At 33.5% G+C, this 24382-nt stretch overlaps 5 protein-coding genes across 17 annotated transcripts; 3 read left to right on the forward strand and 2 right to left on the reverse strand.

The window, feature by feature from the left end:
- Window positions 1-303: 303 nt before the first annotated feature.
- On the forward strand, window positions 304-7673 carry LOC114876979 (glycogen phosphorylase). Its single transcript, XM_029188995.2, has 11 exons — window positions 304-903; window positions 3736-3837; window positions 3908-4222; window positions 4285-4396; window positions 4473-4632; window positions 4748-5218; window positions 5285-5399; window positions 5461-5643; window positions 5717-6064; window positions 6131-6460; window positions 6763-7673. The coding sequence occupies exons 1-11, from the start codon at window positions 661-663 to the stop codon at window positions 6916-6918; spliced, it is 2535 nt and encodes an 844-aa protein (XP_029044828.2). The 5' UTR covers window positions 304-660; the 3' UTR covers window positions 6919-7673.
- A 98-nt stretch (window positions 7674-7771) lies between these two features.
- On the forward strand, window positions 7772-10448 carry LOC114876982 (galectin-9-like). Of its 3 annotated transcripts, none has more exons than XM_046286593.1 (8): window positions 8146-8236; window positions 8563-8693; window positions 9053-9138; window positions 9256-9457; window positions 9529-9726; window positions 9806-9894; window positions 9968-10162; window positions 10234-10448. In XM_046286593.1, the coding sequence occupies exons 2-8, from the start codon at window positions 8652-8654 to the stop codon at window positions 10382-10384; spliced, it is 963 nt and encodes a 320-aa protein (XP_046142549.1). In that variant the 5' UTR covers window positions 8146-8236; window positions 8563-8651; the 3' UTR covers window positions 10385-10448. The 3 variants fall into 3 exon arrangements, with proteins under 3 accessions (XP_029044836.2, XP_046142549.1, XP_046142548.1); XM_046286592.1 differs by lacking the exon at window positions 8146-8236 and adding an exon at window positions 8257-8455; XM_029189003.2 differs by lacking the exon at window positions 8563-8693 and having other exon boundaries at window positions 7772-8236.
- A 105-nt stretch (window positions 10449-10553) lies between these two features.
- Window positions 10554-18306, forward strand: LOC114876980 (N-acetyltransferase ESCO1). Of its 4 annotated transcripts, XR_003789481.2 has the most exons (8): window positions 10554-10951; window positions 11117-12634; window positions 12727-12949; window positions 13020-13193; window positions 13256-13461; window positions 13536-13680; window positions 14124-14383; window positions 17877-18306. XR_003789481.2 is itself a non-coding variant. In XM_029188996.2 (7 exons), the coding sequence occupies exons 2-6, from the start codon at window positions 11130-11132 to the stop codon at window positions 13657-13659; spliced, it is 2232 nt and encodes a 743-aa protein (XP_029044829.2). In that variant the 5' UTR covers window positions 10554-10951; window positions 11117-11129; the 3' UTR covers window positions 13660-13680; window positions 14124-15104. The 4 variants fall into 4 exon arrangements, 3 of the variants coding, with proteins under 3 accessions (XP_029044829.2, XP_029044831.2, XP_029044832.2); XM_029188996.2 differs by lacking the exon at window positions 17877-18306 and having other exon boundaries at window positions 14124-15104; XM_029188998.2 differs by lacking the exon at window positions 17877-18306 and having other exon boundaries at window positions 10554-10727; window positions 14124-15104.
- On the reverse strand, window positions 14969-17950 carry LOC114876981 (probable ATP-dependent RNA helicase DDX43). 4 transcript variants are annotated; one of them, XM_029189000.2, is made up of 12 exons: window positions 17793-17908; window positions 17474-17723; window positions 17173-17388; window positions 16880-17107; window positions 16677-16803; window positions 16432-16597; window positions 16126-16368; window positions 15911-16058; window positions 15593-15834; window positions 15361-15523; window positions 15153-15299; window positions 14969-15038 (listed from the first exon to the last, which is right to left on the reverse strand). In XM_029189000.2, the coding sequence occupies exons 2-11, from the start codon at window positions 17720-17722 to the stop codon at window positions 15201-15203; spliced, it is 1881 nt and encodes a 626-aa protein (XP_029044833.1). In that variant the 5' UTR covers window position 17723; window positions 17793-17908; the 3' UTR covers window positions 14969-15038; window positions 15153-15200. The 4 variants fall into 4 exon arrangements, with proteins under 4 accessions (XP_029044833.1, XP_029044835.1, XP_029044834.1 ...); XM_029189002.2 differs by having other exon boundaries at window positions 14969-15299; window positions 17864-17950; XM_029189001.2 differs by having other exon boundaries at window positions 14969-15299; window positions 17817-17911.
- Window positions 18307-18378: 72 nt separating the features above from the next.
- On the reverse strand, window positions 18379-21242 carry LOC114876983 (cytochrome c oxidase subunit 6b-2-like). Of its 5 annotated transcripts, none has more exons than XM_029189006.1 (3): window positions 21163-21242; window positions 18735-18851; window positions 18379-18650 (listed from the first exon to the last, which is right to left on the reverse strand). In XM_029189006.1, exons 2-3 carry the CDS (start codon window positions 18842-18844, stop codon window positions 18482-18484), a joined length of 279 nt encoding a protein of 92 aa, XP_029044839.1. In that variant the 5' UTR covers window positions 18845-18851; window positions 21163-21242; the 3' UTR covers window positions 18379-18481. The 5 variants fall into 5 exon arrangements, with proteins under 5 accessions (XP_029044839.1, XP_029044840.1, XP_029044841.1 ...); XM_029189007.1 differs by having other exon boundaries at window positions 18735-18854; window positions 21163-21241; XM_029189008.1 differs by lacking the exon at window positions 21163-21242 and adding an exon at window positions 21011-21136.
- Between the last annotated feature and the right edge of the window lie 3140 nt (window positions 21243-24382).

Raw genomic sequence — 24382 nt, forward strand, 5'->3', positions numbered from 1 at the left:
TGTTCCCCTAGTTTATTTGGAAACTATATATATTTTCTTTCCAATAGCATTTTTTACCATTACAATATAATATAATATAATTACAATATATTTTAAAATAAAGTAGTAGGTATTTATTTGTAATTTAGAAACACCATCAACATAACTGGTTGCGCCATCTAGCAGTAAAACACCGCACTTTGTTTCAAATATTACAATAACTCGATCGATACTATCGAATCGAATCACGTGATAGCAGCAGGTCAATGCGCATGCGCGACCTTGACGCAAGGTGACCGTCTCAGTTTGCCAGCATTACGCTTCTTATTCGTTGTTATTCATCTCTGAGCAGCGTACACGTTCGGATCTGTTGTGGCACCGGTGTTTGTGCATGTGTCGTGAAAACCGGTCATTGTGCCCAACGATTTTTAGAATCGATAACAGAAATATCGCATTGTCTTCGAAACGTATCACTGCCTGAGAGTAAATACATAGAAAATTTGATCCGACACTTGTGTACATTAACGAATTCCAACAAAATTTCCCACTTAAATAAGAGAGACCGAAGTTGAATTAACTTTAAAGTGTTTGAATGCAAAGTTGATCTTGTGTCAAATAAGCACGAAATTATAGCTCGTAGATCGATAGATACCAAATTCTAAGAAACTAAAGCATAAAGAAATGTCAGCCTCAGAAGTGGATCATGAGAAGAGGAAACAAATTTCTGTGCGCGGAATTGTTGACGTAGAAAATGTAGCGAATTTTAAGAAAACATTCAATAGACATCTACACTACACTCTTGTTAAAGATCGTAACGTAGCTACAAGTAGGGATTATTTCTTTGCCTTGGCACACAGCGTCAAGGACAATTTGGTCTCGAGATGGATACGTACTCAGCAATATTATTACGAAAAAGACCCGAAGGTAAGACCCTAATATGTATTGATCACTTACTGAAATTATTTCAGTAGTCCATCCATTTCATTTATATCTTTCATTTCCATATCGTATATAATAGATATAATGTATTAACAAATTTACCCCCTTAACTACTGTCGGTAAGTATAATTTCCATAATTATTTAATTCACATTTTTTAATAAAATAACATTTCATTCATGTAATGCATACTTGCCTATACCGTTTCGAAGCAATTAACGTAAACGTAATACTCCGCAAATCACACGTTTATGTATCAAATATGTTTATTTTTACTCATTGCTAATAAATAATCTTTCTAAACTTATTCGGTAATATTGCACAATATGTAGAGGTCTTCGGAGACAGTGATTTCTTGTTATTTGTCTGTTAGATAACGAGATTTCTGCAATGTCTCGCCGGTCAATGGCTCAATGAAAATTCACTGTGTCATTAGAAACACACAGACATGGTTTTCAGTCTGTGAAAATGACAAATGATAGGATAATTAAATAAAAGTAATTTCAATAGAAACTAGCAGGCCAAACATACCATAGTTATTATTATAATAATTAGTACATTATTAATAAGCGAAATGTTCGCGATACTCCTGAGGAAGCGAATTGTACAAATACATATGCAATAAATTGTATAAATACTATTTATACAATGAAGCTAATATATCTCAACGAACCTTCGAAATGTATAGACGCAACACGTTGCAGCATCTATTTTCGTTTGGCCTTACCATTGCGTCGCCCTGAGGTCTCGAGCCAAACGGTTTTCATTCTTTTTCCCGCAATGTCAAGACGACGATAAGAATGTCATCTTTGAAACGGATCCAATCCATCGATGAATTATTAATAATTATTTGTTTAGAATCTTACACGATCCTGTTGACACGATCAAGCGCAATAGCTTAAAACCTCGTTTAACCGGAAGTATGTATCTACCAATAAAGCACAGTAGAAATAGCCCTGTCTGCTCGGGCGATAAAACAAGAAAAATAGGGTGGACAGAATTGGATGGGGATCTTCCCTCAAATGGGGGTGTTTAAGGGTGCATTTCGCTCCTCTTGTCACCCGCAAGGGTCGCATATTCTGGGAACATTGGTTCCCTTTTGCCCACCGAAAATTAGCGGCCATCTTGGATAGGGTATTTTATGAATTTCTTTTTGGTTAGGGGAGAGGATAATCATAAAGGACACCCTACGCTTTAGGGCACCTATACGCTAAAATCTACCCGGAAATTCTAGGGCATTGTACCCTAAGATACCCCGGCCTTTATGGCGTCCACACCCTAAATGCTTGGACAAGCAATCCTTCAGATGACAATAAAGAAGGAAAAGTGGAACGAGAATCGTGAAGGGGAAACGAAGGAAGGATGAAAACTGCGCAAGCTAGAGGGTGACAACATCTGAAGAAACGAATAAGAAGATTAGAGAAGAAGGAAACAGCACGAGGAAGCGATCCACACCCATATAGTTAGTGTAGGCGGACGGGAATAAAATAGATGAAGCGTTATAACATCAATGTGCTTTTGCACAAATATCTTGCTAGAATTTCGCTCGGAAATTGTACGAATAAAATTTTATATATTTTTTTTAATTAGCATTTGTAAATAACAAATTAACTTGTAACCATCGAGGTCATTAAAAATGAGAACAAGTATTGTATAAAATAAAGCGTCGTAAACAACTACCTTTTTATAATGCTTAATTAAGAAAATTGCGGTAGTTAAATATGACTATGTAATAAAAGTCACGTTTGACACGTTCCTCAGCACGTACGCTTTTGGACCATGTCCCGCATTATTTTGAAAGCATTTTCAAGAACCACTCTGTGCTTCAAAGATTTTTTATGTATCTATTGTTTCGAAAGTAATTGGGAAATCACGTCTTGGTAGTCAATCCAAAATCAATGTAATATTGTAATAGAGAAATATTTTTGTCACTCGAATAGCTTGCGTGTCCTCGATTAAATAAAAGAAACAAACTGGTTGGTCAATCGATACGTAGCAAGAAAAGTATCAGTTTCAGCCTTCTTGGTATTTAGAAACTACTGATAACGCATACGTGTATAAGTTTAGCATTGTTATCTTCGTAATTCAGCGCCTCGTTCTGTAATTTCGATGTAATTTTTAGTTGTTAACACGTTGATCGACACGATAAAAATATGTATAGTGTGGAGACACGGTGATAAGAATTCTTAGATTTATCAAGGATTAAATTTTTCATTACAAATATTTCAATGTATTGATTGTACATTTTTATGTAATTGTTCCAATTAAAGTAACAATGTTAATCAACGTGTTAACGATATGAAACAATGTAACGTGAAATGTTTCTGAAGTCGTTCACACCGTTTATAAATAACACGACCAGAAACGCGGACGAGAACGAGTGTAATAAAAATTTTCGAGTCCGCTCGTTGGCGACCGCAATAAAGATTAATTTCAATCGAGCCTGTTTTCGTCTTCTACCGTTTCAAAATGAGGGCTCAATTTATTTTTATTCATAGACCAATAACCATGGAACGTGAACGTGACTCCACTTTAATCGATTTCGCAACTAAAACGAAGGAGACACAATAAGATTTCATTTATGAAAGCAAATTACGACACGAGGTCGATCACTTTTATTTTACCGAATCGTAGTTCAATGTTTTCTACGGTTCAATGTTCATTGACAAATATATTGTTCAGTAGTTGAGATAATATTGTTCTATTATTGATTGTTTATCCTCTATTATTAATTATTCTATTTTGAACTTATTTCATAAGCGTGCTTGAGATATTCAACCTTCCTTTCTAATTAAGTTTTCTACATATTTTGTTTTAGAGGGTTTACTATCTGTCCCTGGAGTATTACATGGGAAGAGCTCTCCAGAACACCATGATCAACTTGGGTATCCAAGGTGCTTGCGATGAAGCTATGTACCAGGTCAGTTTTCAAATAAGGTCAACAAATGAATATCTTTAGAATAAATGCTTATACCTTATTTTTATTGCAGATGGGGTTGGACATCGAAGAACTTGAAGAACTCGAGGAGGATGCTGGATTAGGAAATGGAGGTTTGGGAAGATTAGCAGCTTGCTTCCTGGATAGTATGGCCACTCTTGGCTTAGCAGCCTATGGATATGGTATTCGATACGAGTACGGTATATTTGCACAAAAAATTAAGAATGGAGAACAGATAGAGGAGCCAGATGATTGGTTGCGTTACGGTAACCCATGGGAAAAGGCTAGACCCGAGTTCATGCTTCCAGTGAACTTCTATGGGCAAGTTATCGATACTCCTGAAGGAAAGAAATGGGTCAATACACAGGTAATTATTTTACACAATTCATTGAGTTACTGTTTAATCATTATATTGGTCTTTTTCATTAGGTTATATTCGCAATGCCCTACGACAATCCGATTCCTGGATACAAAAACAATGTAGTTAATAGTCTCAGACTTTGGTCTGCAAAATCACCTGTAGAATTTAATCTGAAATTTTGTAAGTGATATATATAATCGTCAGAATAACTGATGAAGCTGTTAGTGCATTTCATTAAATTAAAAATTACTTTCAGTCAATGATGGTGACTACATCCAAGCTGTGATTGATCGGAATTTAGCAGAAAATATTTCTAGGGTGTTATATCCTAATGACAATTTCTTTGAAGGAAAAGAATTGCGATTGAAGCAAGAGTATTTCATGGTGGCAGCAACTCTTCAAGACATAATACGCAGGTTGCCAAATGTTCACTTACAATTATTATCGAACAATATGTATTAACGATTTTATAGCGATTTTATAGCACTTTATTAGCGATTTTATATATCCATGTTATTTTATTATCCATAGGTACAAAGCTAGTAAATTTGGCTCAAAAGAACATCATAGGACAGATTTCGACTTGTTCCCTGACAAAGTCGCTATTCAATTGAACGATACTCATCCTTCTCTGGCCATTCCTGAACTTATGAGGATTCTCATCGACGTCGAAGGGCTTCCATGGGAAAAGGCATGGGACATTACAACCAGAACCTGTGCTTATACTAATCACACGGTGCTTCCAGAAGCTCTTGAAAGATGGCCAACAAGCTTGTTGGAAAGCATTCTTCCTCGACATTTGCAAATCATTTATCACATCAATTTCCTTCACCTTCAAGCTGTAAGCGCCAAATTCCCGGGTGATATGGATCGCCTTCGTCGCATGTCTTTGATCGAAGAGGAAGGTGAAAAAAGAGTGAATATGGCTCATCTTTCGATCGTTGGTAGCCACGCTATTAACGGTGTCGCGGCTATACATTCGGAAATCTTGATAAACAGTGTGTAGGTATTCATCAATAATACTTATAGATTTATGTTACAAGAAAGATGTTAATTTTCTTCTTGTAGTTTCAAAGATTTCTATGAACTGACGCCTGAGAAGTTCCAGAACAAAACCAATGGTATTACACCAAGAAGATGGCTCCTTCTCTGCAATCCGAATCTCTCAGATATCATCGAAGAAGTGAGTATCCTTGCACAGTGGCCGTTAATGAACCTGACATTAAATTTTTATGTGCCTTTAGAAAATTGGCAGCGATTGGACGGTGCATTTAGAACAGCTTGCACAACTGAAACAGTGGGCCAAAGATCCAGTCTTCCAACGTAGCATCATAAAAGTCAAACAGGAAAATAAATTGAAATTAGCGCAAATACTCGAGAAAGATTATGGGGTTAAAGTGAATCCTGCTTCTATTTTCGATATCCAAGTAATTATACCCTTTCTTCGATTAAATGATGCATTTTTGTACGTGATTAATTTTGAATTACGTTATAAAACAGGTGAAACGAATACACGAATACAAGAGACAACTTTTGAACTGCCTACACGTAATAACGCTTTATAATAGAATAAAGAAAGATCCATCTGCACCGTTCATTCCTCGAACGGTGATGATCGGAGGCAAAGCAGCACCCGGCTATCACTTAGCAAAGAAAATCATTAAATTAATTTGCAGCGTAGGAAATGTTATTAATAATGATCCTATCGTTGGTGACAAACTGAAATTTATCTTCTTGGAGAATTACCGAGTTACGTTAGCCGAGAAAATTATTCCAGCAGCAGATTTGAGTGAACAGATTTCCACAGCTGGTACCGAAGCTTCTGGTACAGGAAACATGAAGTTCATGGTGAGTAACTGAACAAATGGATTTATCTTTACCAGAAAATAATATGTATCTTACTTGGAATGTTAGTTAAATGGAGCGTTAACAATTGGCACACTGGATGGTGCGAATGTTGAAATGGCTGAAGAAATGGGCAAAGAAAATATATTCATTTTTGGTATGACCGTCGACGAAGTGGAAGAATTGAAACGAAAAGGATATAACGCTTATGATTATTACAATAGAATCCCAGAATTAAAACAATGCATTGATCAGATTCAAGGTGGTTTCTTCAGTCCTAACAATCCAGATGAATTTAAAGATATTACCAATGTTCTACTAAATTGGGACAGATTTTACTCGTTCGCTGATTATGAGAGCTATATAGCAATGCAGAACCAAGTCAGTAAAGTCTATCAGGTATGTTCCCTTTTTTTTAGGATCGGCATTTTTTCGCAAAGTTAGTGGTCTCGATTTTTGGAAACCTTTAAAGATTGAACATATTTTAAAATTTACATCTTACATCTTAATAATTTACCTCTGGGGGATGGTTAAGGGTGCATTTCACCCGCGAGGGTGGCGTATTCTGGAAACATTAGTTCCCCTATGCCCACCGAATTCTTTAATCTTTGATTCTCATTTCCAGCTCATTCTACATCATATGCGCAATACATTATTTTCATTTTTTCGTTTAAAATTTATTTTCTAATTTTTCGTTTTAGGATGAAACCAAATGGGTGGAAATGGCCATTCATAACATAGCTTCTTCAGGCAAATTTTCATCAGATAGAACAATCGCAGAGTATGCTCGCGAAATTTGGGGCGTTGAGCCATCTTGGCAACGACTTCCCGCCCCTCATGAACCTCGAGATATTTAAATTTAATTTATCTTCTTCCTGGCCATTTTACATGTCTGTAAACTTTAACATTATTAACAATTATTTTTTTATATATTTTTTTTTTAACAGATAGGTAAATATTTTTCTTTCAACGAGTGTGAGTAATTTTATCGTCGAATTATTAGCGTGATCAAAATCACAACGAATAAAACGCAATCATAGTAAAAACAAATATTTATTTATCGTTTCCACGTTTCATCAAGTAATTTAAACAACTGGTATTGTTTTACATATATCCAATCGGTAACTACAAATTACTCACGCTTAATTTTAAAAATAGAAAACTGCCCTAAACTTCTTAAAAATATTATTGACATCTACCGACTGACTTGTGAAAGGACAGAAAAGCTGATACAAGGAAGCTATTTTCCATGTTCCTATGTTCTACCTAAAGACAAAATATTTCATAAATAATGATGCAAATTCCTGTTTAAAATAATCAGAACAAAAGCAGTCGAAAATAATTTTACTCGTATTTTTCTACTTGTAAATACCTACTATGAAGTTAAACAAAATACTGAATTTATTCATTGTTAGCTAACTGAAACATTTGTGAAATTCGAAAAATATATATTTATTTTCAACTCTGAATACTCGTTATATCATTGTCATTGCTTAATTATACATATACTTAATAATGTTGATGTCGAACAAAAGTTTACTATTATTATTTATACTGGTATTGTAAAAATGCTTATCGTCATGTTTTGAAATTAAATTTTGAAAAACAGTGATCCTTGTGGTTTTAATTCAACAAAATAAAACATGTATTTTTTGTTTAGAAGCTTGGATAATTTTTTTAAAACTTAACCGAATTATGGTATAACCGAAATCGATATGAACAGATTTCGAAAATATGTGCGAACCAATCAGAAGATGGGTAGAAGCAATATGACGTCATACTAATCTATCAAACATCACTAAATATTTTTAAACAATTGTATCTTTTAAACCATTAGTTTCCGAGGCGTTTAACTTTGCATTTTCGAATGTTTCAGATCAAAAACTATAAGATTTGACACCTTTTATTCAAAAATTTTTGGTCCCCTAAGACGAAGTGCAGCCCGAATTATTTTATGCGCGCCTCAAATTGAATCGGATTACATTTCCAATAAGAAATAAATACAATAAATTATCGCGTGCACGAAGAAGCGGCTTAAAATAAGGCATTGTTCCAATAAATTATTATCTGAGAATATCCAATAGTATGTCTGTAAACGAAAATAAAATTTTCGTGCAAACAAAAGAAAATGCTGTTCGAGAATTCTCTTTTGTCGATGAGGACACATTGCCGTTGGTGAGTATCAATCGGTAATATAAGTATTAGGATCATAAACAACGTAGAAACAAATTTACCGATTGAAAACTGTAGATTTTACGTCTAACCTATTTCCTTGACCCCACCCAATAATTGCATAATCGGTAATATAAATAAATCTCATGATAAAATTGCAACAATTAAAGCTTTGAACAAACTTTTATTATTTCAAATATTTATTAATAGGTTAATCTGGAGGTTAGACATTTTTTTTAAATTGCTGATCATTATTTTATTATAAGATATAAATCACTAATACTAATGTAAGTATTTTATACTTAATCTTACTTTTCAATTTTCTTTAGGATCCTATCAAATTGTGAATAATTCTTTCGTGTTAAGAAAATGAAAATGAATACCTGCATAAGTAGGAAAATGATTTTCATGGAGACTAATGTTGAAAATTCGTATCCGGACTTTGACTAGTTTCTACTACGTACGGCATCCGAACATTTGTACCATGACCTCTCCTTCTCATGCTATTTTTTTCCGCAGGTTTTTGATTTATATATTTCTATTAAAAAAGTATACTTGTAGGATCACAATTTATTAGGACATCCATTATATGAAATGCCTATCCTAAAAACCAATATAAAATTCGTATTTAACAACCTATCTAATCGTAAAATCTGTATCTATTTATATATTTGATGTCCTAAAAAACGAAAATTTTCATTTTTAAAGCATTGAGATAAATTTATTTTTTCCTATTTCTACATTTTGAAGAGATAACACGATTACTTATTTTTTCGAATATAATACATTTATTTAAGTTATAATACGTATTTTTTTCAGAATGTTTCGGCACCAGTTCCATTACAACCTTTGAAACCAACATCAGCTATCGTGGTCACTGGATACATTCCTGCTGATGCGTTGAGGTGATTTCTTATCGTAAGAAGAGATACCTTATGATCAAGATTTTGGCTGATCTTGAAAATAATGTTACGACTTATGATATAATTTATACATAATGTAATAAAACATAATCCTCCCAGATTTTCAGTGAATTTGTTATGCAAGACAGGCAATATTGCATTGCATTTCAACGCGCGATTGGACAGGGGTTACGTCGTTCGAAATACGAAATTTAAAGGATGTTGGGAAGAAGAAGAAACTTGCTCTCCTTCTGGTCACACTGCTTTCCGACGCAATTCCTACGTTCATATTTTGATCTTCTGTACTGCTAATGCGTTTCAGGCAAGGGATAAAAATTATTCAATGCAATTTAAATCCAAAATGTATATTTAAAGACACATGAATTTCATTAGATTGCGGTCAATGGAGAGCACTTTTGCGCTTTCTCCTATAGAATGCCTCTTGAAGATATAACGAGCCTCGAGATTAATGGATCATTAGAAGATACCAGATTTCGTCAACTGGAATTATTTGTTTATCCAGATCCAAAGTTATGTAGACCGAGCAATATTTTAAGCTTAAAAGTCGAGCAACCGATCGTCGAGTGTCTCGTAAGTTCTTGTAATTATTGATCTTCTTGGTTTTTTTATTTCTGTAGACATTAAAATATCACCCAATGTTCCTGTGTAGAGCGTTCCGATTACTGTAGGCATCGAAAGCGAATTCAAACCAGGGACTAGACTTTTCATTGCTGGAAGATTAAAACTTCTTCCACATTCGTGAGTTGGAATATTTCTTTACTTGAAAGGTTTCAGATGAAGGGAAGAATAATACTTTATTATTTTACAATAGGTTTTATGTGAACCTACAAAAAGGAAAGGCAATTTATCCACATCCTATAATTGCTTTACATTTAAATCCCCGCTTTTCGTATGGTAGCAGCGCACCCTATGTTGTGATGAATTGTTGGATGAATGGATCTTGGGAACACGAAGAAAGACATCACGGACATTTATCTTGGATGCCTGGTCGTGATTTTCTTCTGACGTAGGTCCTATATTTTTAGAGTGTTATTATTCATAATTTCTAAATTAAACTTTGAAAAATTTGTTTCGTAGAATTCGATGTGAACACGAAGTATACACAATATGGCTGGGTGATAAAATGATTGGAGAATTTAAACATAGACTGCAACCTTCTATTGTTGATACCCTTAAAATATCTGGAGATATTGTCCTTCATGAATTAGCTATGACTTATTCGAATTAAATGAACTTTTGTAATAGAATTTATATCATTTACTACTTATAAAATAAAATAGTATTTACCTTTGCCCATTTCCATATTTTTACATTTTAATAATGTTTAATGATTCTCCCTTAGTCAATATAGACATATTATAACATTTATAACATTTTAATAAAGAATTTTCATATCTGTGATTCCCCTCTACAGCTTGCTTCTTTGTGATCATATATGGTCTCTCCTGAACTGCAGTATATGTAAATGTATAGTGCAGGAATGAGGACATTTTTTAAGCATGGTTTCCTACCATCTTGTATAGTTTCAGATATACACAAAAGAGCGCGAAAACGTGGTAAAGAGATGGAAAGTTTGTAGCGATTTCCAATTATTTCACGATTGTCATATGATTTGGTTATTCCTTTTAAGTTCATTGAATATTATTTCTAATTCTTATACAGTCATATACAATTCTGACATAACACAAGTGTAATAAGATACATTTTAAAATATTTCAAAATATAACAATTAAAGGAAAGCAAAAATATTGTTATGTTTATAATATCTTTCAAATTATTTGTTGTATCTATGTAGGTTAGTTTAGTGATTTATTTATTTATTCCTTTTTATCAGCATAATTCATTGAAATCTATCAATAACAGTTTATTAAAAGGAGTATCTTTTTATAGCTTATGATTTTATCATTTTGACTTAGGGATGTGACCATTGGTTTTAATTAATTTATTTTCTTATTTTCAGAATTTGCATATAAATGTTAACCAAGATGGATCTGGATAATATACAAAATGATTCATTATGTTCCACGGAAAATACAGAAATGCTTATTTGGGACAAATGTGAAGTATCACCAAAAACACCTAAAAGACAGTTTGGTAAAGAACTACAAAATGATATTACGGAAACTCCAAGTAGAAATAAAGAAATTACATTAATGACACCATTGAGGTCAACGCATAAAATAAATTTATTGCCAAGATTAAGTAAACACATGTCGTTCAGTGTACTTGATTTGGTTGAAAGTTTTTCACCCGACAAGAAAGAAAATACATTAAAGAGAGATGCACCTGATGAACTAGACAAATCTGCTGTAAAATTATTAAAAACTGATAATAATCATTCAGTTTCTAAAGCTAGAACAGCCTTATTTCAAGAACAAGATCACAAAGCTAAACTAAAGAATTTAACTATAAGTACTAAACATTTTTACCAAAATTCCAATGAGAAAAAGAATTATAAAGTAATGCACAAATTAATGGAAACAAAATTGCAGAACAAAAGTTTATCAGAACATTCAAAATATTATAAAAGATCTCTAAGGAGACATACTATAGGAGGGATTAATGCTGGAGTTTCACATGGTATCAGAAAACCAAAACCGAAACCAAAAACAAATTCAAATGGTAAAAAGACTAATAATAACACAGTGGTCATAAATGATATGCAGAATAGTATGAAGGTGCAGGAAGATTCTTTGAAAGAAAGACAGGAAACAAATACATCAAGTGTAGTACCAATAGAAAGAACACTATCACCAGAAGTTGATTGTAATAAACGCTTTTTTAAAACTAAACAATCTCCAGCTGTAGTTAAAATAAGCAACAATATCAAATTAAAAATCGCATCAAATGGTGAAGTAAAATTGAATAAAAAGAATTATAGAGGTAGAAAACAAGCTCACAAACGAACAAAAACTGCAGACATTTCTTTTGACGTTACTGATTTAATGGTAGATGAACCAGAAATAGAAAAAACAGTAGAACAAAGTAACATTGATAATATATTAAAAATATTAGAAAATGATTGGGCTGATGATGATTATGACACTATGGATACTTTAATTAGTAAACAGTATGAAAATATTTCACCACTGAAACCAGTTGCAATATTAAACGATGTTATTATGTCACCGGCGAGTGAACTCACTAATATGACATCAACTATGAATATCAAAGACAACAGCACACTAAATACTTACGAAAATATTAATACAGATAATAATAACAAGAAAGCTGATGAAATTATTACTAATACATCAACTATGAATATCAAAGACATTGGCACACCAGAAACTTCAGAAAGTATATCTATGGATAATGATGAACAAAATCCTGATAAAAATATTACTGATATCAAAGGCATTAGCACACTAAACGTTTCTGAAAATAGTTTTACAGATAATACTGATAAGAAGACTAATGAAAAAGAACCCAAGTATTATCCACTGTTTAATAAAGGATATGTTGCTAAAGTATTCAAGTAAGTTCTTTACTTTATTTAACATTCAGACCACCCTTAAGTTCTCACATTTACTACAAGTATTATTAGTAACTTTGATTTTGCTATTTCAGTGAAATTGATAACAAATCAATGCATAATACAAAACAAATTAAGAATTGGCAATTATCCGTAAAAGCAAATGGTGGTGAAAATCAGTATCTGCTAGATGCAGGTCAAAAGAATTTCGGAGCAACACAATGTATGGAATGTGGTGTTGTGTATCAAATAGGAGATCCTGAAGATGAAAATGCTCATTTAAATTATCACAATAATAAAAAAGTTCTAAAATTTCCTGTATGTATTTATCTAGACTGTACATATGTAGGTTTATTCAAAATTTGATGATCATAAATTTCAACTGCAGGGTTGGAAAACAGAACGGGTAATTATGGAAGATCCTTTTACACAAAGTCGAATAATTCTAATAGAGCCAGGTGACTCAAAACAATGTTGGAAGAAAGTAACAGAAGTTTTAGAATATGTAGACAGGGATTTGGGATTAACTGACACAAAATTATCAGATTACGAGCAAAAAAGAGTAACTATCCATATTTTATTATATAATAAGTATAATTTAATTTTAACCTGAGTTATTTTTAGGTGTACCTATATATAAAGGATAAAGTAATCATAGGGGTACTGGTTGCACAACATATAACGACAGCGTATTGTATGATACCTGAATTATTAGAATTAAACTGTTGTACAGTAGAAAGCAGTCCTGCTAAATGCGGTATAGATGTTGTATGGACTGATATGAATCATCGTAGACAAGGCATAGCTACTAAACTGGTTGATATATTAAGGTAAATTTTTACACGTCGCTGTACATCATTTATCAATATGTAATTAATTAATGAATTTTTTAAAACTATTTTAGAAACAATTTCTATTTCGGGTATGTAATGTCTTTAGATGACATCGCATTTTCAATTCCGACTTCAGGTGGAAAAATATTCGCCGAAAAATATACCAAAACACGAAATTTCAAAGTTTACAGTTAAAATCTAATATCGATCCTACAGGTAATTTTTGATAAACAAAATTTTATTATATTTATAGTAATAATACTTTTTAACATTCTGTAGATTTGATAGTCTAAAAAAACTTTTATATTTTTATTACTTTTTAAATTAATATTTGTACCATTGCTACCAGCACAGTTGCAACTTGATTTATATAATTTTTTATTTAAGAAGTTATAGATTCTTGTATTTTAATACGTTCTAAATCGTATACTTCGTTATTTAAACAATTTCCACCTCCACTATTCGTTTGAATAGTTGTACAATTTGAATTGTATTGTACATACGTATAGTATCGAACATAGTACGCTTTCCCAGAGAAAACGGCGTTCTTATTACTATACACACAAAGAACAGTACAACTACGAATAAAAAAGATAAGACTGTGATAGTTGAAATTAATTTTTCTTTACGTTGATTGATTTTCTCTTGTACTTTTTAAGTTCATCTTTCTCGAAGACTACATATTTACTGAGGCTGAATATTGCAGAATAATGCGAATGATATGCACTACCTTAATAAAAGCTAACAGTTCCTCACAGGTATGATAGATCCTTCGAGTAACCCGTTTTTAAGAAATGATTTACAGGTCATAAACTTATAAAATTCATAAATCTGAAAGGACTGGTTAATAGAACACTAATTTTGGAGTCAGTCTACCTTGAATATTTTATTCATGATTCAACGATGCTTAAATGGATAGGTATGTAAGTTTCCTTATGCGTTCTATGCATTTTTTGTATTATTTATGTATTTGTCTGACAGAAAAACATTTGTATAATTTATATATTTTATGAATAATTATATGTTTCATAAAATGTTCTATCGCTTTAATAATTTTTCTATGATGTTATATGACTATAAATGTTTCGAAAAATCATCCTCAGAAAAATGTTGTTTGGATATCTAGTGCTTTTTTTAAGAAGTGTGTAAACAGATACGAACACGGTAAAAAACAAAGTCAATGAACAAAAACACTTGTTAAAGGTCAAAATAAATTGTTCGTTCACGTACTCGACAAAGAAATGTAAGCAAAACAGTAATTTCAAATATAGACTCTTCATAGAATCAAATCTGTTCATGGAAAAAAGACTTAGAGACAAAAATTTATAAGTTATAAATTGTATTATTTTTCAAATCACACGACATTTATTATTATTTTACATAATACCTATCAAAACTTCTTATACACATTAAGTTTGAATAGTAAAATGTTACGTGATCAATGACAAAAAATTATAAAAATTTGAGACTACAATGAACCTGTTTAATAATACTGTTGTTAATGTTGTATCAAATTTTAATTTTTTATTTCAATTAGAAACAACTACCATTATGCTTTTTATGAAATTCATTACCTTAAAAAAAAAGAATACAACGTGGTATGAAACAAAATTAAAAAAAAAAAATATATATATATATGTAAAAAAAGAAGGTACCAAGCTAGTTACTAATAACTATGGAAATTTTACCATATTAGGAATATTAGGAACATGAGCTCACGAACATAGACGTAAGAATCAGTATCTTCTGTTGCCACCCCTTCTCTGTGGAAAATCTCGTTTATCTCTTCGGGCTTCAAATCTTTCAGCCATCTTAAACAGTTCCTCAGGAATTTCCTGTGGAAAATAAATTTATACGCGTATATTTTTATACAGTTACATAAATATATAAACTTACTTGATTAGCTTCTTCTAGAAGAGTAATTAATTCCTTCGCAAGAGCCCAATCTTTCCTTGTCATAAATGTAATACTTTCTCCAGTGCGTCCAGCGCGACCCGTTCGACCAACTCGGTGAACGTATTCTTCAATATCTCGCGGAAAATCATAATTTAATACATGCCTAACAGGAAAATTTTTATGTTAAATGTGAAGATACTTCAGTATTTGAATCATATAATACTATACGTACGTAACATCTTCAATATCGATGCCACGACTGGCAACATCCGTTGCAAGAAGTATTTGTACTTCGCCAGTTTTTAAATCTTCTAATGCTTGTTCTCTATCACACTGCTCCCTTCCTCCGTGTATACTTTGACAGTTAACACCTTGAAGAGCTAAATCACTCGCAATGTCATCTACTCGGCATTTTTTCCCAAAAAATACTATTACCTTATCGGTGATGGCCATCTCACGGAAAAATTGATACATCTATTGATCAAAAGAATACTTAACTTCGCATGAACTTTTTATATAACATGTACTGAAGATATTTTTTAATTCTAACCCTATCTGATTTTTCTTCTTCATCGACTATATAAATTTTCTGCATTACTGTATGTACAGTAGCTAAATCGAGAGACCCGACAAATACTTGAATCGGATTTTGCATATACGACTGAGCTAAACGTCTAACACCTTGAGGCCACGTAGCACTAAAATGTTGAATGTATATTATTTTGTTTCTTCAATGAGAAATACTTTTTCAAATAGTTTTCATACCTCGTCATAACTGTTTGCCGATCTGGTCTTATATCTAACAAAGTCTTCCTAATTTGTGGTTCAAATCCCATGTCAAGCATGCGATCAGCTTCGTCTAATACAAGGTACGTGACCGAAGAAATATTTAAAATATTTGCTTCTACAAGATCATTTAGTCTACCAGGAGTCGCAATGACTATTTCTACACCTTTAGTTACTATATTGACTTGTTCTTTACGGCTGCCACCTCCATAGATGCATACCCTGTTATATTTTATTTTTGAATACAGATACATTTTAAGTTAGTGAACATATAATGTTACTTACGCTTTTATACCGTGATAAGAATATTTATTCACTTCTTTTTCAATCTGTAATGCTAATTCTCTGGTGGGTGCCATAACAAGAATATTAGGCCCAGTTCTCTCTGACCTTGGTGTTTCTTGTCCTTCGATATGAATTAAAGCAGGCAACAAAAATGCCAGTGTTTTACCTAAATATATCATAAATATAGTGTATCTTTTCTTTTATTAAATAACATTGTAGGAATATTAAACATTTGAATGGTATACCTGTGCCTGTTTGCGCAATTCCAATAAGGTCTTTACCGCTAAGGAGAACAGGCCAAGCTTGACACTGTATTGGACTTGGTTTAGCAAATCCTTGCTTTCTTATTTCCTCCAGTATCTCAGGATAATCCTAATGAATAATCTTCCAGTTGAAACAATACATTCTATGGTATCTTCATTATAATCCAAGCATATTTAATACTTACCTCAAAAGCTTGTTCAAATGTTTCAATAGGATTGGGTATGGGGAATTCTTTTGAACTCTCTGAACTTTTTTCTTCATTTTCAAACATATATCTTACTTCTATATTGTTGTTTGTTTGCCTAATATGAGCTACCTGTTCTTTTGTCATATTAGCAACCTCTGGATGCTCTTTATAAAAATTCTTGATAACAGGTGCAAACTTTGACCATTTTTCTTTTCTATATGCATCCTAATGAAATACTTTATATAAGAAATGTTATGTTTGATTTGTATCAAGACCTTAGGGATACTTACACATTCTTCACCAGCTTTGGTCCAATCAAATGTTGTAAAATCAATTTGTGGTTTATCCTCTTGCTCATATTGTTCTGTTTGCTCATTCTTTGCTTCTGTCGATACATATGAAGAATCTTTCAATAAATCTTCTATTTCATTCTGAGCATGCTGTTGTGCTTCTTTGGAACCAATTATAGTTACAGCAGTAGTATCATTACCAGTTGATCTATCAATCTAAATAAAATCATTTTTAATTGAATTGTTAAATAAACATTCTACAGAGTTATAGAAAAATAAACGATAATATGTTAATAATTACATGAATTTTTGTATTTGTTTTGCTTTGAAGATCTTTAATGTTAGCTCCACTTCTACCAATCAGTTTTCCTACTTTATCACTGTTAATGTGTATAATAAACTTCTCAGATTCACAGTCAGAATTGCTATATCTGGAATTATTATACTGATTCTCTTCATTTCTGTAATTATTTCTGTGATATCTTTCTTGATTACCACGTTTCATATATTTATTGTTTGAGACAGTATATGTTCGTTGATAATTATCCATTCTGTAATTAATAATTAATGTTTAAATATTAAAGTTTATAAACTTTTTCATTCCAATCTTATATACTAACGTTTAAAAATGAAAATCTATTAACTTTAAGATAATCTCGCTTATGTAGAATAATTATTAGTACTTCCGTACTTTCTTAAAACAGATTCTGATTCTACGACGTTGACTTCAAGCCGGTGTATAAACAGCCAAGCAAGATCAAGATGGTGTTAACGCTATAGAGTTTATATATACAGTGACTACAAAGGCAAATGGCTGGATATGCCTTTTTTTCGCGGGGTTATGACCTAAGGGGTCCCAGACACCCCTAAGCAAGGGTTAACTTAGATCACTCCCCTTGCCAGTTCCAATAACTCGTAGAAATAAGTAACAACCGTACTATAGATGATATGAACTGTATAAGTATAAACCATTGGCTATATTTCTTAAACAAACACATAAAATGTATATACGAAAATACAATTCAGTAGTTCACACGATTTTCCATTAATTTGTTGTTTCTTTAATATTCGTAATGAACATGAAAAATGAGGTTATATTAAATTTAAGGTTAACTAAATATCCATACATTTTGTTGTTGAAATGTTATGCATTTATTTACATTACACGATTACATTAAAATAAAAATAACGACTGACAAGAATAAATAGGAATTATATCTGTAATTTATTATTTTACAAACAGGAAGTTAGAATTGTAAAATCCTGTTTAATATAATCGTTACTAAAGAGGTAAATGAAATGTAGCCTATTATATATGTCCTGCAAACGTTCCATTTTCAACTTGTTCATCCCATCTTTCTACCCAAGCATTCGGACACATTGCTTGATACACTTTCTTGAAGTATTTACACGCATCGTACTCTTCACCGTGACGTTTTTTGCAACGATGAAAATCCACGTAACTAACATAACAATACCTATATTCAAAGAAACACAAATGAGCAATTTCATGTAAAAACAATGAAGTTACATAATTATAAGATATAAGTAATTTTGTTTACTTTGTCTGGTTTTGATTTGGGAATCTCGGGTCGTATGGTGCTGTCTGTGGTTTCACATCTATACCTGCATCTATTTCAGGCTTAGTTCCAAGGTTCATATATTTAACCATACTGTTGCTGCTTAACAAATTACAAGTTACTTAATAATTATATTTAATTGAAAGCGCTACATATGTTACTCTCCCTTTCTCCCAAAAAGCAAACTCTCGTTTGTCTCTCGCTTTAGTCCGTTCATCTCTTGCACCATTTAACACACTATTATAAATAATAGGTATTTCTCCGTTACAGTCCTTTTTCAATCTCATATTATATTAATAATGTTCTTTAAGTTAAAGTTTCTTTTATAACTTGATACTATGAATTCATGATATCTGTTCAACATATACTGTACATTTTATATAGTAATTGAAAGAAAAAAAAGAAGATTATGATTATCACGTTCATGTACATTTCTGCATATAATATTTACTTATGTAACAAAATGCTTTACTTTGAAGCTTATCGAAACTCAAAATAATTTTAGTGGAGTTGGAATTCTTTAAATTGAGTTGACTATTCTTCCATGCTTAAATGCATCCACAAAGTAATTAAAAAAAGAAGACAGTATCTTTTGAAATGACATTTATCATAGATAAATGAGAAGTGATTAAATTAAAATTAGCTATTTGACCAACGGTCTTGTGTTGTCTTCTTCTTGACAACAAACTTCTCTGTATTTTTTTACTTCAGCCATATAAAGCGACCAAGCATCCTTGGGCTGTTCAACCGTTTGTTCAGTCTTTGGTTTAGCAACCATTCCAGTTTTCAAAATTCTCCCTCCTCGCCTCTTACCCACCATCAATGGTGGAGGAACAACAGTTTTCTCTTCCAAAACAGAAGTCGTCGGTTTTTGCGCAGGCTGCATTTGTTCCTGCATCTTTTTGAACATTTCCATAAAGCTACCATCGTTTTTAAAAGCATTAGATTGTAGAGGAACAACTGGTTGCGATACGCCAGTATCGTTATTATCTTCAGCAGTATCTGATTCGTACGATGGTGCTCTATGGTATCGACGGCTTTCTCTGCCTCTATGTCTATCTCTACTTCTATTACGACTACGACTACGCCTTCTATCTCTGGAACGTGATCTTCCTCGCGATCTAGATCTCGATCTGTCTCTTCTGGAATATTTTCGTGAACGATCTCTATCCCTATCTCGATCTTTGTCTCTGTCGGGTGATCGGGATCGTTTATGTGATCGACTCGGAGAAGATTTTGATGTACTACGTCTTCTTCTACGTCTATCCTGTGGCGAATCATTTCGGGAAGTTCTACTGCTTCTATACTCCGAAGGTGAAGGTGATCGACGTGACGACAATCTGTTTTTGTACCCGTCATACGTTGTGTACGATGCACTATACATAGGAGGTGAAGGTGGTGCAGGTGGCGAGTCTGTATTGGACTTGGAGCTGCGGTCATGCCGTTTTGAATCCATTGTGGAGCTTGAATGCCTCTCTCTCCAGGCTGAATGGACAGACGGACACCTATAAGGATAGAAACTGCCTTCTATGAGTACACTGCCCATCTCTTCTTACCACGCCTTTATCTGATTGGTTTTATATGTACGCATTTGCAAGAGACAAACGGATTTATAGCGAGAGATCCAGATATTTCAGTTAGTATTAAAGAAAAAAAAAGTTTAATTGAAGCTAGGATTTCTTACTTTTATGAATTTAAGTAGTTGAGATTAACATGATAGGAATCCAACATAGATTATACACCTAATTTATTATTACAAAAGTATTTGAACAAGTAGATGGACATTATAATGTCCTTAGCATAAATATTTGCAATTATACAATTTTGTAACATTTTTCTTTAGAGATCACCAATGACAATATTGCAAGCTATATTTTTGCAACACTCAAATGAACTACATATTTCACAAACAATATATATATGTATATATCATTTTATATAACAATATGCTTATGATATTTGATACGTTAAAGGTATTAGTCTAAATTATTGCGTTAATAAGAAAGTTCTTTAAAAACGTAATAGTTACGTTAAATTAAGATTTATATTATTAAGTACGTAAATTATATGATTTTTGTTTCGATGCAATATTACGTCGTACAAAAAATGATGAACGAAGCACATAATATCTACGTTACTTTTAAATCATTTTTAAAATATTATACGTTATAATCTCTGACCATTTTTCAATAAATGAACATTTAATTCACATTGAGACAAGTATTAGAAAAAGGGAGATAGAGAGAGAGAACCCTTACCCAAAAACTAAATAAGATCTTCAATTAATATCTGAATCACGTTTTACGAAAATATAATTGAAGTTTCTTAAAGAGTTTTCAAAATAATTCGTCGATTCTATTAATCATTTAAATATCCTATAATTACACGAAATATCTTTATGTAAAAATACCTTAGTTAGCCGAGCGATTGAAAACAAAATGGCCACTAGGCAAACTGCGCCAAACTGTTACGTCATGTATTCATTCAGTGACTACAGATGTACAAGATTGGACATGCGTTTGTTTTCGAGGGGTCATAATTTAGGGGATCCTAGGCACCCCCGTGTTAGTTTAGGTCTGCAAATACAGAGCACAGCCGATATGACAATTGTGCCTGTTTTACCCATATATGTAATACTCGGGTAAACTGTACTTTACCGGACCCAATAGATTTTAATGTGCAGAATCCAAAAATGTAAGTCTTAACTTTAGGAATCCAATGGTTAAAAAGTTATGAGCGTGTAAAGTTTAATACTTTTAGTGCATCTGCTACGTTACTGTACGTTGCTTTATATCTCTGATTCCACTATATCTCTGCACCCTTATATCACTGCATTCCTTACATCCCAGCAACCCTTACATCTCAGTATTCCTAACATCTCTGCATCCCTTATATCTCTGCATTCTTTTCATCCCGACATTACTTACATCGCTTTATCCCTTATATCCCTACATTCTTTACATATCTGTATCCCTTACATCTCTGCATCCCTTACATCTCTGCATCCCTTACATCTCTGCATCCCTTACATCTCTGCATCCCTTACATCTCTGCATCCCTTATATCTCTGCATCCCTTACATCTCTCCTTCCCTTACATCGCTGCATTCCTACATTCCTCAAATTTTTGCGGCTATGAGACCTGCGATTTTAAATAAATTTAGTTCCCTTTTCTGCCACCAGAGGGCGCTGATTCGACGCCGAAATTTTAGTTCCCATTTTTGCCGCCAGAGGACCAGAAATTGAGCAAGATTTAGTTCCTTTTTCCGCCACCAGATGGCGCTGATTAGACATCGAAATTTTAGTTCCCATTTTTGCCGCCAGAGGGCCAGAAATCGAGCAAGATTTAGTTCCCTTTTCCGCCACCAGATGGCGCTGATTAGACATCGAAATTTTAGTTCCCATTTTTGCCGCCAGAGGGCCAGAAATCGAGCAAGATTTAGTTCCTTTTTCCGCCACCAGATGGCGCTGATTAGACATCGAAATTTTAGTTCACATTTTTGCCGCCAGAGGGCCAGAAATCGAGCAAGATTTAGTTCCCTTTTCCGCCACCAGAGGGCGCTGATTCGACATCGAAATTTTAGTTCACATTTTTGCCGCTGGGGGGCGCTGTTTCTTCGAAATTTTCGCGAAATTCTCGAAAAAAGGAACTAACTTACCTTTACTTACCTTTACTGGAAGCAGTCTTTATAATATATTTATTATAAGGGATGCAGAGATGTAAGGAATGTAGGGATGAAAAGGATGTAGGGATGAAAAGAATGTAGGGATGTAAGGGATGAAGCGATGTAAGGAATGTAGGGATGGAAAGAATGTCGGGATTTAAGGGCTGAAGTAAGGAATGTAGGGATGTAACGATGTAAAGAATGTAGGGATGTAAGGGATGAAGAGATATAAGGAATGTAGGAATGAAAAGAATGCAGGGATGTAACGGAACGAGGGATGTAAAGGAATACCGTAGGGGTCCGGGGCTGGGGCCCCGGTCTCCACTGCACGCGGCCCGAGGACTGCCGGCTTCGGGTGTGGTCCCCGATGTCGGCGGTGTTTAGCACATAGCGGAGGGTCAAAGGACCCTCCCTACCGCCCTAGTGCTGACCACCGTGGTGGTTTTAGTGGGTAAAAATCCCACACTACCTCCGGCCCCTCCCCAGGGGGGCTGAAGGTGTCTTTCTGAAGATTTCCACCACGTTAAAAAAAAAAAAAAAAAAAAAAGTGTACTTAAGGGATGCAGGAATGTAAGGAATGCTCGGATGGAAGGAATGCAGGGATGTAAGAGATACTGAGATGGCCTTGGCCTATAATGAGGGATAAAATTATATAAATAACTGGAAAATGTAAAATAAATGGGGTCCTCGTCTAAGACCCAGAAGAGGGATATAATCATAAATGTTATTCCCCTTCGATGAGCTTATTTAATAAGCAAAAAAAAAATAAATGAAGTAAATTAAATAAACTCCGGAAAAAAATTATACTGATTGTGCCCTCTTCATACGGGCCTGATATTTTCAAGGGGTGTTAGGGACCCCGCTGCGCCAATGACGTTCTTTGCGTACCGACCTGATATCATATTGGGGTATTAAGGATCCCTAAACGCCGGCGACTATCTTTACATACGAATAATATAGCATCCGGGGTGCCAGGAACCCCAAAGCACCAGTGACTATCTCTGCATACCGACATATCATCTTGGGGTGTCAGGAACCCCAAAGCACCAGTGACACTGTTTGCATTCCGACATTTTCGCATCCGGGGTGTCAGGGACCCCGAAGCACCAGTGACACTGCTTACCGACACTATGGCATTTGGGGTATCCGAGACCCCCAGGTACCGGTAACGCTGCATACCGATATTATGCCACCGGGGTGTCAGGGACCCCGAAGCAAATAGCGAAATATAAGACCTAAAAACGAACAAATCGTGAATCTCACTTGTTCGGGATAGTGATAGGTACGACCGGATCTGTAGCGCATGCGCACTACAATTATTTATTATAAAACAAACTTGTAGATAATTAAGAAATTATTCACTCACAAACAATGAAAATGATATATTTGAATCAGTTATCGCAAAATCTGTTTATTATAAAAAGTTACTAAAAAGTTTCGGCTCACATTGATCCGTACCCCTCGGTGGTCGCTATAAGACTGCGGAAGGTCACACCTCGTAGGTCAAATTTATCAAACGTGCATCACGTGTATTAAATAAATCACTCATAACGGAAATTGTCTAAATTAAATAAATAATTCTGAAAGGAAATTGGATAAATTAAATAATGACTCTGTGGTATTATGTATTTAAATTAATTTATTTACCAAAGTGCATGAAGAGAATACAAGTTTCTCGTTATAAATGTCATTGGCTACTTACATACTATTGAGTCGCACAAAAGATTTTTTAATAAAAACCTTAGAATTTCATAGAGACATTATGTTGGACTTAACAAACAAATTCCTAATTAATGAAGAAATGACGAGGCTTCACTTCCACCCATTAAGCTACATAAAAAAATTCATTACACTCTCAGAAACTACTAAACTTCAGCACCAACCTAGTATTCGTTGACCTGTTTAATAAACACCACCCTTTCCTCTTAGTACCTCAAACTTTACTCCTTCATTTTTCCCAAAGTTG

Source organism: Osmia bicornis, chromosome 7 (genome assembly GCF_907164935.1).
Source record: "Osmia bicornis bicornis chromosome 7, iOsmBic2.1, whole genome shotgun sequence".
NCBI classification, from domain to species: Eukaryota; Metazoa; Arthropoda; class Insecta; order Hymenoptera; family Megachilidae; genus Osmia; species Osmia bicornis.